Below are 14,969 nucleotides of genomic sequence, written 5' to 3' on the forward strand. Positions count from 1 at the left end.
TATTACTGCCCTCTCTGTGCTTTCAGGAACTTCCTGTGTGACCGGTGTCACTTGCGAGTGTGTTGCGTGAAACTCACGTGAGTCTCTCGCATCAACACCTGGCACTGCCACAGGCGCTCGAGACCAGAGTGTGCGTCTGCATGTATTTCTATGCAGCCGCACACACCGGTCCGATTTCAGGCAGCAGTGCCGGGTGTTGATGCGAGAGACTCTCGTGACGCTGTTACAATCGGCTTCTGGGAAGGGAAAAAAAAGTGATTTCCTATTTGCAGATAGGGTACCTGCACACAGTCAGTAAATGCTGCAGGTTGGACGCTGCGTACATCAGCAGCGTCCAACCCACATCGGCCAGATGTTACCGCATAGTGGATGGGATTTCAAGAAATCACATCTCCACTATGCGTTCAAAGATGCAGGTGTCAGAACTGCGTAATTGGACATGCTGCGTGTCTTTCCAGACTGCAGCATGTCTATTTACGATATGAAGATGCTTAGTCCCTGCAGCGTAAATTTTCCATGGACTATCATTACATGCGGTAAACTTGCACTCAACTTGCATCAACACTTGGCGCTGCAGCCAGCATTCGGACCAACGTGTGTGGCTGCATAGAAATACATGCAGCTGCACACTCCTGTCCCCAGTGCCGGGTGTTGATGCGAGAGACTCGTATCACACTCGCAATTGTGACACTGGACACACAGGAATATGTAATGTCCTTTCCCTTTTTTTTTTAAATAAATATTTTTTTTAAAAAAATGGCATGGGCTCCTGTGCAAATTTCCAAACCAGCAGAGGGAAAGCCAGCGACTGGGGGCTGATGTTTATAGCCTGGGAAGGGGGTAATACCCATGGAGCTTCCCAGGCTATTTGTAAGGATTCTGGACTTCCCTTGTTCTTGTTCGCCCTGATCCAAGATGGAGTCTTGGATCTCACCCGGTCATGGAACTTCCTGTCAGTCTTGATTATTTAAGTCTGAGCCATGTGGTGTTCTGTGCTTCAGTATTTTGTGCTGCTGGCTCCTGAGCGTCTGCCTGTGGTCTGGGGAACTCCCTGCTTCAGCTGCCTCGTCTATTTGAGCTGCGTCTCACTTCTGTTACTGCTGTGACTGGCAGCACACCTTTGGAAGGATTTCCCTTGTTTGCTAAGCCTTTCCCAGTGTTGTGCCTCTTTGCACAACCACACCAGGTGAGCAAGTTTCCAGTGTTGCTTATCTCACCAAGAGAGTGTTATACTTATCTACTACGCTTAGATAGCGTTCTCCCTCTTTTTTCCTTCATCCTCTTTCACCAGGACTTCATGCTCAATGCACCACCTGCTTATTATTGAACTTCCACAAACAAGTGCTGTGTGCACGTGGGATCAAGTTTTGCTGGACTTCCTTGTTAAGTACTGTGTGCATTTCTACTTCACTTCTGCTGGATCCTCAAGTTTAAGTTCTGAGTGCATTTCCACTAATAATCTACTGGACTTCCTTGTCAAGTGTCTTGTTTGCCCCCTCGTCACTTCCTTGCTGGACTGGTTCATAAAAGCGGTCGCGTCCCGCTATTCACTGTGCTGTGATTACCATATTGTGCTGAGCACGTCGTTACAATTGCAGGAATATCTGTGTTAGTTCTGTTTGCTTTTCTGTTTACCATATTGTGCTGAGCACCTCGTTTCAATTGCAGATATATCTGTGTTAGTTTTGTTTGCATTTCTGTTTTGTAAAATACATCTTTTTACTTCAGCTTTGCTCTCAGACTGGTTTTATCCCACGCTATCAGATTCCTTAGTACCTATATATCGTTACACTATTAATATTAGATCACAGCTGTATACTTAGCCTTTACTGGCTATTAAAATAGGGGGACCCCCAAAAAATGACTTGGGGTCCCCCTATAATTAATAACCAGCAAAGGCTAGGCAAACATCTATGGACTAATATCAATAGCCTAGGAAGGGACCATGGATATTCCCCCCCTCTCGGCTACAAACACCAGCTCATAGCTGCCCCAGGAATGGCGCATCTCTAAGATCCGCCAATTCCGGCAATTAGCCTCTCTCTTCCCACTTGCCCTGTAGCGGTGGCAAGTAGGGTAATAGTTTGGGGGTTAATGTCACCTTTGTATTGTAAAAGGTGACATCAAGCTTAGCTTAGTAATGGACAGGCGTCTATAAGACACCTATCAATTTCTAATCCTATAGTTGTTACAGGTTAACCCCTTCCCAACCTGTGACACAGCGTATGCGTCATGAAAGTCGGTGCCAATCCGACCTGTGATGCATATGTTGTGTCACAGAATGATCGCGTCCCTGCAGGCCGGGTGAAAGGGTTAACTCCAATTTCACCCGACCTGCAGGGACAGGGGGAGTGGTACTTAAGCCCAGGGGGGGTGGCTTCACCCCCCCCCCCTCCCGTGGCTACGATCGCTCTGATTGGCTGTTTCACTTTCAACAGCCAATCAGAGCAATTTGTAATATTTCACATATGAAAATTGGTGAAATATTACAATCCAGCCATGGCCGATGCTGCAATAGCATCAGCCATGGCTGGAGACCCCGATCTGCCCCCCCCCCCCCACCGACTGACGGCGGCGATCTACAGCCACCGTCAGTGTTCCCTACCCCTCCGTCCTGTCCTAAGCACCTTCCTCACCCCTCCGACCCTCCCCCGTCCTCCCCGCTGTCCGATCGCACCCCCCTATACTTACCCAGTCCCGGTGTCCCTCCCGGTGTCCTCGGTCTTCTCACATGGGCACCGCCATCCTGGAAAATGGCGGGCGCGGTGCGCCCGCCGAATCTGCCGGCCGGCAGATTTGTTCCCTGTACATTTTGATCGCTGTGATAGGTTCTATCACAGCGATCAAAATAAAAAAAAAAAAAGTAAATAAACCCCCCCCCCTTTACCACCCCCATAGGTAGGAACAATAATAAAATACAGGAAATATATTTATTTTTGTTTTTCTGTTAGGGGTAGGGTTAGGGTTGCACTTAGGGTTAGGGTTGCACTTAGGGCTTAGGGTTAGGGTTGCACTTAGGGTTAGGGTTGCACTTAGGGTTAGGGTTGCACTTAGGGTTAGGGTTGCACTTAGGGTTAGGGTTGCATTTAGGGTTAGGGTTGCACTTAAAGATAGGGTTGCACTTACGCTTAGGGTTGCACTTAGGGTTAGGGTTGTACTTAGGGTTGCACTTAGGGTTAGGGTTGCACTTAGGGTTAGGGTTGCACTTAGGGTTGCACTTAGAGATAGGGTTGCACTTAGGGATTGGGTTGCACTTTGGGTTAGGGTTGCACTTAGGGTTAGGGTTGCTCTTGGGGTTAGAGTTGCACTTAGAGATAGGGTTGCACTTAGGGTTGCACTTAGGACTAGGGTTGCACTTAGGACTAGGATTGCACTTAGGGCTAGGGTTGCACTTAGGGCTAGGGTTGCACTTAGGGCTAGGGTTGCACTTACGGTTAGGGTTGCACTTAGAGATAGGGTTGCACTTAGAGATAGGGTTGCACTTAGAGATAGGGTTGCACTTAGGGCTAGGGTTGGAATTAGGGTTAGAATTAGGCTATGTGCACGCGGTGCGGATTTGGCTACGGATCCGCAGCGGATTGGTCGCTGCGGATTCGTAGCAGTTTTCCATCACGTTTACAGTACCATGTAAACCTATGGAAAACCAAATCCGCTGTGCCCATGGTGCGGAAAGTACAGCGCGGAAACGCTGCGTTGTATTTTCCGCAGCATGTCAATTCTTTGTGCGGATTAGGGTTAGGGGTGTGTTGGGGTTAGGGTTGTGGTTGGGATTAGGGTTAGGGGTGTGTTGGGGTAAGTGTTGGAGTTAGAATTGAGGGGTTTCCACTGTTTAGGCACATCAGGGGGTCTCCAGCCACGACATGGCGCCACCATTGATTCCAGCCAATCTTGCGTTGAAAAAGTCAAATGGTGCTCTCTCCCTTCCGAGCCCCGACGTGTGCCCAAACAGTGGTTTACCCCCACATATGGGGTACTAGCGTACTCAGGAGAAACTGGACAACAACTTTTGGGGTCCAATTTCTCCTGTAACCCTTGGGAAAATAAAAAATTGCGGGCTAAAAAATCATTTTTGAAGAAAGAAAAATTATTTTTTATTTTCACGGCTCTGTATTATAAACTTCTGTGAAGCACTTGGGGGTTCAAAGTGCTCACCACACATCTAGATAAGTTCCTTTGGGGGTCTAGTTTCCAAAATGGGGTCGCTTCTGGGGGATTTCTACTGTTTAGGCACATCAGGGGCTGTGCAAACGCTACGTGACGCCCGCAGAGCATTCCAACAAAGTCTGCATTTCAAAACGTCACTACTTCACTTCTGAGCCCCGGCATGTGCCCAAACAGTGGTTTACCCCCACATATGGGGTATCAGCGTACTCAGGAGAAACTGGACACCAACTTTTGCAGTCAAATTTCTCCTGTTACCCTTGGGAAAATAAAAAATTCTGGGCTAAAATATTATTTTTGAGGAAAGAAAACGCATTTATTATTTTCACGGCTCTGCGTTATAAACTTCTGTGAAGCACTTGGGGGTTCAAAGTGCTCACCACACATCTAGATAAGTTTCTTTGGGGGTCTAGTTTCCAAAATGGGGTCACATGTGGGGGAGCTCCAATGTTTAGGCACACAGGGGCTCTCCAAACGCGACATGGTGTCCGCTAACGATTGGAGCTAATTTTCCATTCAAAAAGTCAAATGGCGCGCCTTCCCTTCCGAGCCTTGCCGTGTGCCCAAACAGTGGTTTACCCCTCATATGAGGTATCGGCGTACTCGGGAGAAATTGCCCAACAAATTTTAGGATCCATTTTATCCTATTGCCCATGTAAAGATGAAAAAATTGAGGCTAAAAGAAATTTTTTGTGAAAAAAATTACTTTTTCATTTTTACGGATCAATTTGTGAAGCACCTGAGGGTTTAAACTGCTCACTGTTGTGAATTCCGCTCTTGGGCTCCCTCCGGTGGTTGTACGTGGCACTTTTGTGAGTTCTGCTCTTGGGCTCCCTCTTGTGGTTTCTAGTGGTATGGCTGCTCCTTGGAGTTAGCTGTCATCAGCTGCCTCCACTTATCGTCTGCTATTTAAGTCTGGCTCTTTCTTCAGCCTGTGCCACTTGTCAATGTTTCCTGGCTGGATTCACATCTCTGCTTGGATTCTCCTGGTTTCCTGACCAGTTCGGCAAAGATAAGTTCTGGCTTTGCTCATTTCAGTCCACATGTTGTGGACTTATTGTTCTGTGCATTCTATATTTGTCCAGCTTGTCAGTATGGATTTTTTCTGTTAGCTGGAAGCTCTGGGAAGCAGATTTACCCTCCACACCTTTAGTCAGGTGTGGAGATTTTGTAAACTCTGTGTGGATTGTTTTGTAGTTTTTATACTGACCGCACAGTATCCTTTCCTGTCCTATCTATCAAGCTAGACTGGCCTCCTATGCTAAAATCTGATTTCATTTCTGCGTATTTTATTTTCCCCTCCTCTCACCGTCAATATTTGTGGGGGGCTATCTTTCCTTTGGGGATTTTCTCTGAGGCAAGATAGGTTTCCTGTTTCCATCTTTAGGGGAAGTTAGATCTTAGGCTGTGCCGAGGGGTCTAGGGAGCGTCAGGTACCCCCCACGGCTATTTTTAGATGCGCTGCTAGGTTCAGGGTTTGCGGTCAGTACAGATACCACCTCCTTCAGAGCTTGTCTCATGTTGTTCCTAAACCACCAGATCATAACAGCTCACTATGCATCTAGATAAGTTCCTTGGGGGGATTAGTTTCCAAAATGGGGTCACTTGTGGGGGAGCTCCATTGTTTAGGCACACGGGGGCTCTCCAAACGCGACATGGTGTCCGCTAAAGAGTGGAGCCAATTTTTCATTCAAAAAGTCAAATGGCACTCCTTCCCTTCCGAGCCCTGCCGTGCGCCCAATCAGTGGTTTACCCCCACATATGAGGTATCAGCGAACTCAGCACAAATTGGACAACAAATTTCGTGGTTCAGTTTCTCCTTTTACCATTGGGAAAATAAAAAAATTGTTGCTAAAAGATCATTTTTGTGACTAAAAAGTTAAATGTTCATTTTTTCCTTCCATGTTGCTTCTGCTGCTGTGAAGCACCTGAAGGGTTAATAAACTTCTTGAATGTGGTTTTGAGCACCTTGAGGGGTGCAGTTTTTAGAATGGTGTCACTTTTGGGTATTTTCAGCTATATAAACCCTTCAAACTGACTTCAAATGTGAGGTGGTCCCTAAAAAAATGGTTTTGTAAATTTCGTTGTAAAAATGAGAAATTGCTGGTCAAATTTTAACCCTTATAACTTCCTAGCAAAAAAAAATTTTGTTTCCAAAATTGTGCTGATGTAAAGTATACATGTGGGAAATGTTATTTATTAACTATTTTGTGTCACATAACTCTCTGGTTTAACAGAATAAAAATTAAAAATGTGAAAATTGCGAAATTTTCAAAATTTTTGCCAAATTTCCATTTTTATCACAAATAAACGCAGAATTTGACCTAAATTTACCACTAACATGAAGCCCAATATGTCACGAAAAAACAATCTCAGAACCGCTAGGATCCGTTGAAGCGTTCCTGAATTATTACCTCATAAAGGGACACTGGTCAGATTTGCAAAAAACGGCCAGGTCATTAAGGTCAAAATAGGCTGGGTCATGAAGGGGTTAAATAAACACACAGCCAGAATAAAGTATTTTAATGAAATAATACACCACACAGTTTTCCCATCTTTATTTTTCAGCTAATTCCCCGAATCCCTCGATCTCCTGCAAAAAAAAAATAAACCAACACAAATACTCCCTGTTCCGACGTAGTCCTTAATAACGAGTGTCCCACGACGAGCCTAGCTCTGCTATATCTGGATGCCTGACATCCAGATGTAGCAGAGCTTGTAGATGAGTTATCTCCGGCGGTCACCTGCACTGCAGTTTTAATATATACTGGTGATTTTATTTATGTAACTTATTATATGCTTTTTATGTTGTTCAAACATGTGCACATACAATATGTTGTTACCATTGCAAATAAAGTAATATTTTGATAATACCTATATCCGTGCCACTAATTTCTTGGGGTTAGGTCTATAGCTCTGGTGGTTGGTTTCCACCAGATGTAGCAGAGCTTGTAGATGAGAGTTATCTCCGGCGGTCACCTGCACGGCAGTTTTCACGATCAGCTGACCGTGAGAACTTGCCTAGTGACCGGAGATAATCCCGGTTGTCACGTACACGGCAGTTCTTGCGGTGCGCTCAGTCATCGCGAGCACTGCAATAGTGGATGCGGACTTCCGGAGGTCACAAGATAAGAGATTATTTAAATTAGTTTGCATGCGTAGTAAGCTGCGTTTCTGCAGTTATTACGCATGTGACTAATAATTACACAGCATTACAGAATGCTGTAAATAAGCCCCTGATGCCGGTGGGCTTAGCTCATATACGATTTTGGGGGAGACAGAGTCCCTTTAACAATGTCCGGTGCACCCATCCTGCCCTTATCTTGGGGTTGACAGGTTCCCTTTAAAGTCTCATCAAAACCTGATTTCACATTGCATATATTTTGATGTCTTGTCCAAAATACTAAATTGCACAGTTGTGAGATATACAGATGTAGGAAGGACCTAAATGGTGACAATGAGGGAAGTGCACAGAGAACTACCGGTAAATGTACTTGCGTAATGTAATTTTTAAGCATTTTGGGGACTTCCTTGTATATTTACTTTTAGTTGCCATTTACCTTTTCTTTTTTTTGTTCCTCTTAGATTTGTTTGTCTCCCTACTGTGGAAAGTTAAAACAACAAAAATAAAACTCTGTTGTAAATGTATTTATTTCTCTTTCCAGATGGCACAAAGGTTGATGTTAAAACAGTTTATTTCTTCGTTTGGGAGAAGTTTCACTGGTCCAGTACAACCCCTTCCTGGCTACCATACGCTGTGCACGCAAACACATGGTCTGCTATTTAAAGCCTCAGCAAAACCCACCCTTACCTCTGCTCGAACCATCCATGTATCACAGACTTGTAGAGTGACGTTCAATGTTCAGAACAAAGATGACTTTCAGGATCGAGTTGTTGGGAGTGAATCACCAGTTATAGTAGACTTCCATGCACAGTAAGTTAAAATATATTTTCTAGAATTGCAAAACATGCAAACGTTTTTCATAAACAATGTAGGTCTTGACTGAATGCAACCACTTAACCCCTTAGTGACTGAGCCAATTTTGACCTTAATGACCAGGCCAAATTTTACAATTATGACCAGTGTCACATTATGAGGTAATAACTCTGGAACACTTCAGTGGATCCCACTGATTCTGAGATTGTTTTTTTTTGCGACATATTGTAACTTAGTGGTAAAATTTCTTTGATATGACTTGCGTTTATTTGTAAAAAAAAAACTGGAATTTTGCGAAAATTTTGCCCTTAAATCTGCAAGATATATCACACAAAATAGTTAATAAATAACATTTCACACATGTCTACTTTACATCAGCACATTTTTTGTAAGCCACATTTTTTTTTCCTTAGGAAGTTATAAGGGTTAAAAGTTGACCAGTGATTCCTAATTTTTCCAACAAAATTTCAAAACCTTTTTTTAAGAGATCATGTCACATTTGAAGTCACTTTAAGTGGTCTGTTTGACAGAAAACACCCAAAAGTGACACCATTCTAAAAACTGCACCCCTCAAGGAAGTTCTTTTTAACCCTTCACATGCTTCACAGGAACTGAAGCAACGTAGAAGGAAAAAAATGGACATTTAACTTTTTTTCACAAAAATTTAACTTGAGACCCAATTTTTTTTATTTTCCCAAGGGTAACAAGAGAAAATGGACCACGAAATTTGTTGAGAAATTACTCCTGAGCATGCTGATACCCCATATGTGGGGAAAAACCACTGTTTTGGGCACACAGCTGGGCTCATAAAGGAAGGCGCACCGTTTGATTTTTTTTTTTTTGTCCAAAATTGGCTAGAATCGAGAGCGGACCCCATGTCGGATTTGGAGAGCCCCTGATGTGCCTAAACAGTAGAGACCCACAAAAGTGACGCCTTTTTGAACACCACATATCTGAAGGATTTTACACAGGGGTATATTGAGCAATTTCAACCCACAGATACAACACAGAATTTAATAAAATTAGGTCGTCATATTGAAAAAGGTCGTCATATTGAAAAAGTTCATTTTTTTCACAAAAATATTGCTTTAGCTCCAAATTTCTCACTTTTGCCAGAGGCAACACCAAAGAGTGGACCCCACAATTTGTTACCCACTTTCTTACTAGCACAGCGATACCCTACATATAGTCAAAAAGTTCTGTTTGTTCAAATGGCAGGGCTCAAAATGGAAGGGTCACCATGTGAATTTTGGAATATTTGCAGAGCCTGTGTCGTTCAAGTGCAACAGAAATCCCACATAAATGTCTGTTTTGTAAATTGTACCCTGTAATGTATTTATCTAAGGAGGTAGTGAGTAGTTTGATATCACTTTATTTTAAAGTAGTTTATGCAACACAAGTTTAAAAATTTACAATTTGCATTTTTTTCACTGTCTCTTTTATGAATCTTTTTTGGACGTTCTGAGGAGCGCACCCCAAATGTTATTGCACTAGTTTTTTAGTGTTCACAAATACATCCATTACGGAACCAATGTGACTACTGGACACACGACTGTGCCTATAATAACAGATGGCACACCATTTGGTCTTTAGGGTAAAATTGAAGGAATTCCAATACCCAATCAAAGCTTACAGAGACATTGAGATACTGAGCAAGAAAATCCTTCTAGGAATTGCTGCTCGCAGAGGGAGGCATGCTCCTAAAAAACACATTTGCTGATTATAAAACTTGGTCTTGCTAACATAACAGTTGTCTTATACGGTAATTGTGTATAATGTTGCAGGAAGAATAAACTGTACTGGAATGAAGGGCAAAATGTGGAGAAAAATGCAGCAAACCATTTAGCAAACATGAATTTGTTCCAAAGATGAAAGAACAGCAGCAGGTCTAGAATTTCAGTCACTTTCAGAGACTAGTCGTACAACGTCCTTTTAGCTCCATCAATCCCTATATGACAAATGTGTCAATAGACTTGGTTCTCCATAACAGGCTCCCGCCCACCTAGGTAGGTATCACTATTTGCATAAAAAAAAACCAATCCCCTACAGAATCCTAAAAGTCTGAAAGTATTTTATGGTACAGGAGGTTCGGCAACAACCATGCAGTAAGGCCTATAGTGTATAAGTACGGAACAGCCTCATTAGAGATCCTCCAATAAAATGATCATGCCCGTGTCACCAGTATAAATAATATATAAGTAATATAAATGAAAATAAAAGTTTTGTGTAGCAACATAGTTGTAAAAACAGTCATATTAAGATGAATGGTCAAAAATGTTTGTGAATAATCAAGTCCTGGAATTGTCAGATGACCTGACTTTTTTCAAGAACATTTGTGTGGTCCACATTCTGGAGCATACAGGCATGTGGACGAGAATTTTGCTGAATAATAGTTTGGTTTGTCATTGATCAAGTCCTGGAATTAATTGTGAAATGAGGTAAAATGGGATTTTCTAATGAAAATATTCTCTTCATTACTTGTTTCATAAAAATTGCTTCTCTGTGGCCCACTAAGCAGAAAATGTTAACTATTTTAAATAACAACAACTAATAATTATAAGATGTGTTGAAGGTCTCAAAACGGGGGGAGATACAAAGGCCTAGTGGGATGGGCACATGGGGCAATAGTACCGGAAATCACTCCTTCTACCGTGCTTCCTATAAACCCGGCATTTTTTTGGGGGGATATTGTTCGGTGGGAAGGGGCAAAGAAAATGGCGCTCTGCAAGTCTCGGATTTGATGGATTCCTCCTGTGCCATCGAGTCAAATATGAGATGCCCAATAATTTTCTCCTGGAACTAGGGGAAAGTGAGCGCTGCTTGAGATTTTTTGTACAGGACACATCTGTTGTAGGTAGAAATTTTGGATAGGTAGATTGCTATATTTTTGTACCAGGCCCAGGTCTTACACTTCACCTGGTTGAAGCACCTGTTCTGATGGGTCAACACCACCCATGAATTTATTGTAATCTGTGACTCAGATTGGTATCTGTTTGTCCCTGGTGGCGCCCCTGTCTCTAACCATCACAGTGGTGTTTGCATGCAGCATGGTCAGTATGTACACATCCTTCCTGTCATTCAACTTTCCTGCAAGAAGTTGGTAATTGCAAGTGAGAATGATGCCCCCTTCTCCAAACCTCTGGACCCCACTGTGAATGAAACCCACTCTGTTTTTCCTGACTGTCCCACAGGCCCCTGTATTTGCAGCATGGAGGGATTGGTGTAGGGGACTATTAGTATAACTAGATGGGCATTTCCTGAAGGAAATACATGGTGCTTGAGCAGCGCTGCCAGCTTTACAGCAGCACTTTTCACACACAGGACGGGTGTGCACATACTTTTGCACACGCGGGGCCGGGGGTGCCCTTACTTTTGCACACGCGGGGCCGGGGGTGCCGTTACTTTTGCACACGCGGGGTCGGGGATGCCCTTACTTTTGCACACGCAGGGCCGGGGGTGCCCTTACTTTTGCACACCCGGGGCCGTGGGTGCCCTTACTTTTGCACACGCGGGGCCGGGGGTGCCCTTACTTTTGCACACGCGGGGCCGGGGGTGCCCTTTTCACACGTGGGACCGGGGGTGCACTTTTCACACACGGGATCGGGGGACACTTACTTTTTACACACGGGAACGGGGATGCACTTACTTTTCACACACGGGGCCTGGGGGGCACTTTTCACACACAGGACGGGGGGAGCACTTACAGTGTGGGGTGTCGGAGTGTCATAGTGACTTTATTCTGATGTTTTACTTTGATAAATGATCATGTCCTAAAATGGTCATGGAAAGGTCGCCATTAATTCCTATGGGAATTTTTTTTTTTAAATGCGATTTTTTTTTTCTTTCTTTTTTTTAAAAAACTACAAATCGGATCGACTCCAAAAATACATAGCATACCTGTCCCCACCGAGGGCTTCAAAACGCCGCCTGAACGGGGTCTCTGCGCTGAGCGGTTCGGGACGCATTAATTGCGGAAAATGCAAAGAAGAAGAAAATACTAGATGGGTATTTCCTGAAGGAACTACAGATAGTGCTTTGAAATGGTGCCCGGACTGCCCCTGCAAGACTTTCACACTTGGGTGCCCCTCAGGCACTGGTTTGGTATTTGTAGCCCCTCAGGGTTGAGCTTAACCCCTGGGGAGCTGCTGAGGCCACTTGCGTCTCCTAGGGCCCATTTTATTTTGATCTTCAGAAAATGTAAGCGGGGTCACTCTGGGTCCGATTTGGTGGGCGGAGCCACTCTGGGTCCGATTTGGTGGGCGGGGCCACTCTGGGTCCGATTTGGTGGGCAAGGCCACTCTGGGGCTGATTTGGTGGGCGGGGCCACTCTGGGTCCGATTTGGTTGGCAATGCCACTCTGGGGCTGATTTGGTGGGCGGGGCCACTCTGGGGCCGATTTGGTGGGCGGGACCACTCTGGGTCCGATTTGGTGGACGGGGCCCCTTTGGGGACGATTTGGTGGGTGGGGCCACTCGGGGGTCCGGTTTGGTGGGTGGGGCCACTCGGGGTCCGAATTGGCGGGCGGGGCCACTCGGGGTCCGATTTGGTGGGCGGGGCCGATTTGGCGGCCGCGGCCACTTGAGGGTCCGATTTGGCGGCGGGGCCACTTGAGGGTCCGATTTGGTGGGCGGGGCCACTCGGGGTCCGATTTGGCGGGCGGGGCCACTCGGGGTCCAAATTGGTGGGTGGGGCTACTCGGGGTCCGATTTGATGGGCGGGGCAATAATAATAATAATAAGACTACAGAATTGTGCTGTGCTGTCACTTACACTTTAAGAGCTGGTATTATCTGGCAAAACTGTTATGAACAGGTGACTCAGAACCACAATGGACCTAGTGGTTAAGAGCACACAAAGTGACCTGATAGTTACTAACATAGGACGAGCTCTGAGACGTGGGAACTCTGCTGACCGCAATCCCTAATCCTATCATACCACACTAGAGGTAGCCGTGGATTGCGCCTAACGCTCCCTATGCAACTCGGCACAGCCTGAGAAACTAGCTAGCCCTGAAGATAGAAAAATAAGCCTACCTTGCCTCAGAGAAATTCCCCAAAGGAAAAGGCAGCCCCCCACATGTAATGACTGTGAGTTAAGATGAAAATACAAACACAGAGATGAAATAGATTTTAGCAAAGTGAGGACCGACTTACTGAATAGACCGAGGATAGGAAAGATAGCTTTGCGGTCAGCACAAAAACCTACAAACAACCATGCAGAGGGGCAAAAAGACCCTCCGCACCGACTAACGGTACGGAGGTGCTCCCTCTGCGTCTCAGAGCTTCCAGCAAGCAAGAAAAACCAATATAGCAAGCTGGACAGAAAATATAGCAAACAAAAGTAACACAAGCAAAACTTAGCTTATGCAGGGCAGACAGGCCACATGAACGATCCAGGAGAAAGTAAGACCAATACTGGAACATTGACTGGAGGCCAGGAACAAAGAACTAGGTGGAGTTAAATAGAGCAGCACCTAACGACTTAACCTCGTCACCTGAGGAAGGAAACTCAGAAGCCGCAGCCCCACTCACATCCACCAGAGGAAGCTCATAGACAGAACCAGCCGAAGTACCACTCATGACCACAGGAGGGAGCTTGACCACAGAATTCACAACACAAAACCTGTGTCCTGGTGGGGTCATGTAGAGTTCGTAGGCGTTGACATAGTAACTGGGTCTGACTGCGCATATCAATGAGCTAATCAGCCAGGTGGCAGTTATTTTGAAATTGCCTCAGATATCAGGCCAATATAACCCTATGGGAAAATTTCCCTATTGAAATACATTGAGACAATGCATTCCAATGAGGGGAAAAAAAATTTAAAACGCAAATGGCGCCAAAACTACAAATCCTATCGACACGAAAAATCCTTAGCACACCTCTCATGGACGCTGTCTTCGAAATGATGCCTCACTGGAGTCTGTGAGTGCAGCGGTTCGGGCCGCATTAATTGCGGACTAAATAATAACTAGATGGATATTTCCTGAAGGAACTACAGATAGTGCTTTGGAATGGTGCCCAGGCTGCCTCTGCAAGACTTTCACATTTGGGTGCCCCTCAGGCACTGGTTTGGTAGTTGTAGCCCCTCAGGGTTGAGCTTAACCCCTGGGGACCTGCTGAGGCCACTTGTGCCTCCTAGGGCCCATTTTATTTTGATCTTCAGAAAATGTAAGCGGGATCACTCCTGGTCTGATTTGGTGGGCGGGGCCCCTTAGGGACCGATTTGGTGGGCGTGGCCACTCGGGTTGATTTGGTGGGCGGGGCCTCTCTGGGTCCGAATTGGTGGGCGGGGCCACTCGGGGTCCGAATTGGTGGGCGGGGCCACTTGGGGTCCGAATTGGTGGGCGGGGCCACTCGGGGTCCGAATTGGTGGGCGGGGCCACTCGGGGTCCGAAATGGTGGGCGGGGCCACTCGGGGTCCGAAATGGTGGGCGGGGCCACTCGGGGTCCGAAATGGTGGGCGGGGCCACTCGGGGTCCAAATTGGTGGGCGGGGCCACTCGGGGTCCGATTTGGTGGGCGGGGCAATAATAAGACTACAGATAGTGCTTTGGAATTGTGCTGTGCTGTCACTTTCACTTTAAGAGCTGATATTATCTGGCAAAACCTGTGTCCTAGTGGGGTCATGTAGAGTTCGTAGGTGTTGGGATAGTAAGTGGGTCTGACTGCGCATATCAATGAGCTAATCAGCCAGGTGGCAGTTGGCAGTTATTTTGAAATTGCCTCAGAAATCAGGCCAATTTAACCCTATGGGAAAATTTCCCTATTGAAATACATTGAGACAATGCATTCCAATGAGGGGAAAAAAAATTCAAACGCAAATTGCGCCAAAACTACAAATCCGATCGACACGATAAATACCTAGCACACCTC

The 14,969-nt window shown here is 45.4% G+C and overlaps 1 protein-coding gene across 2 annotated transcripts in view; it reads left to right on the forward strand.

The window, feature by feature from the left end:
- Positions 1-14,969, forward strand: part of TXN2 (thioredoxin 2) — a 169,626-nt gene that overhangs the window by 36,710 nt on the left and 117,947 nt on the right. For both annotated transcript variants that reach the window (XM_069737167.1, XM_069737168.1), the window contains exon 2: positions 7,827-8,095. In XM_069737167.1, the coding sequence (XP_069593268.1) occupies positions 7,827-8,095 (269 nt within the window). The remainder of the gene's footprint in view (positions 1-7,826; positions 8,096-14,969) is intronic.

This window comes from Ranitomeya imitator, chromosome 8, assembly GCF_032444005.1.
Source record: "Ranitomeya imitator isolate aRanImi1 chromosome 8, aRanImi1.pri, whole genome shotgun sequence".
NCBI lineage: Eukaryota > Metazoa > Chordata > Amphibia > Anura > Dendrobatidae > Ranitomeya > Ranitomeya imitator.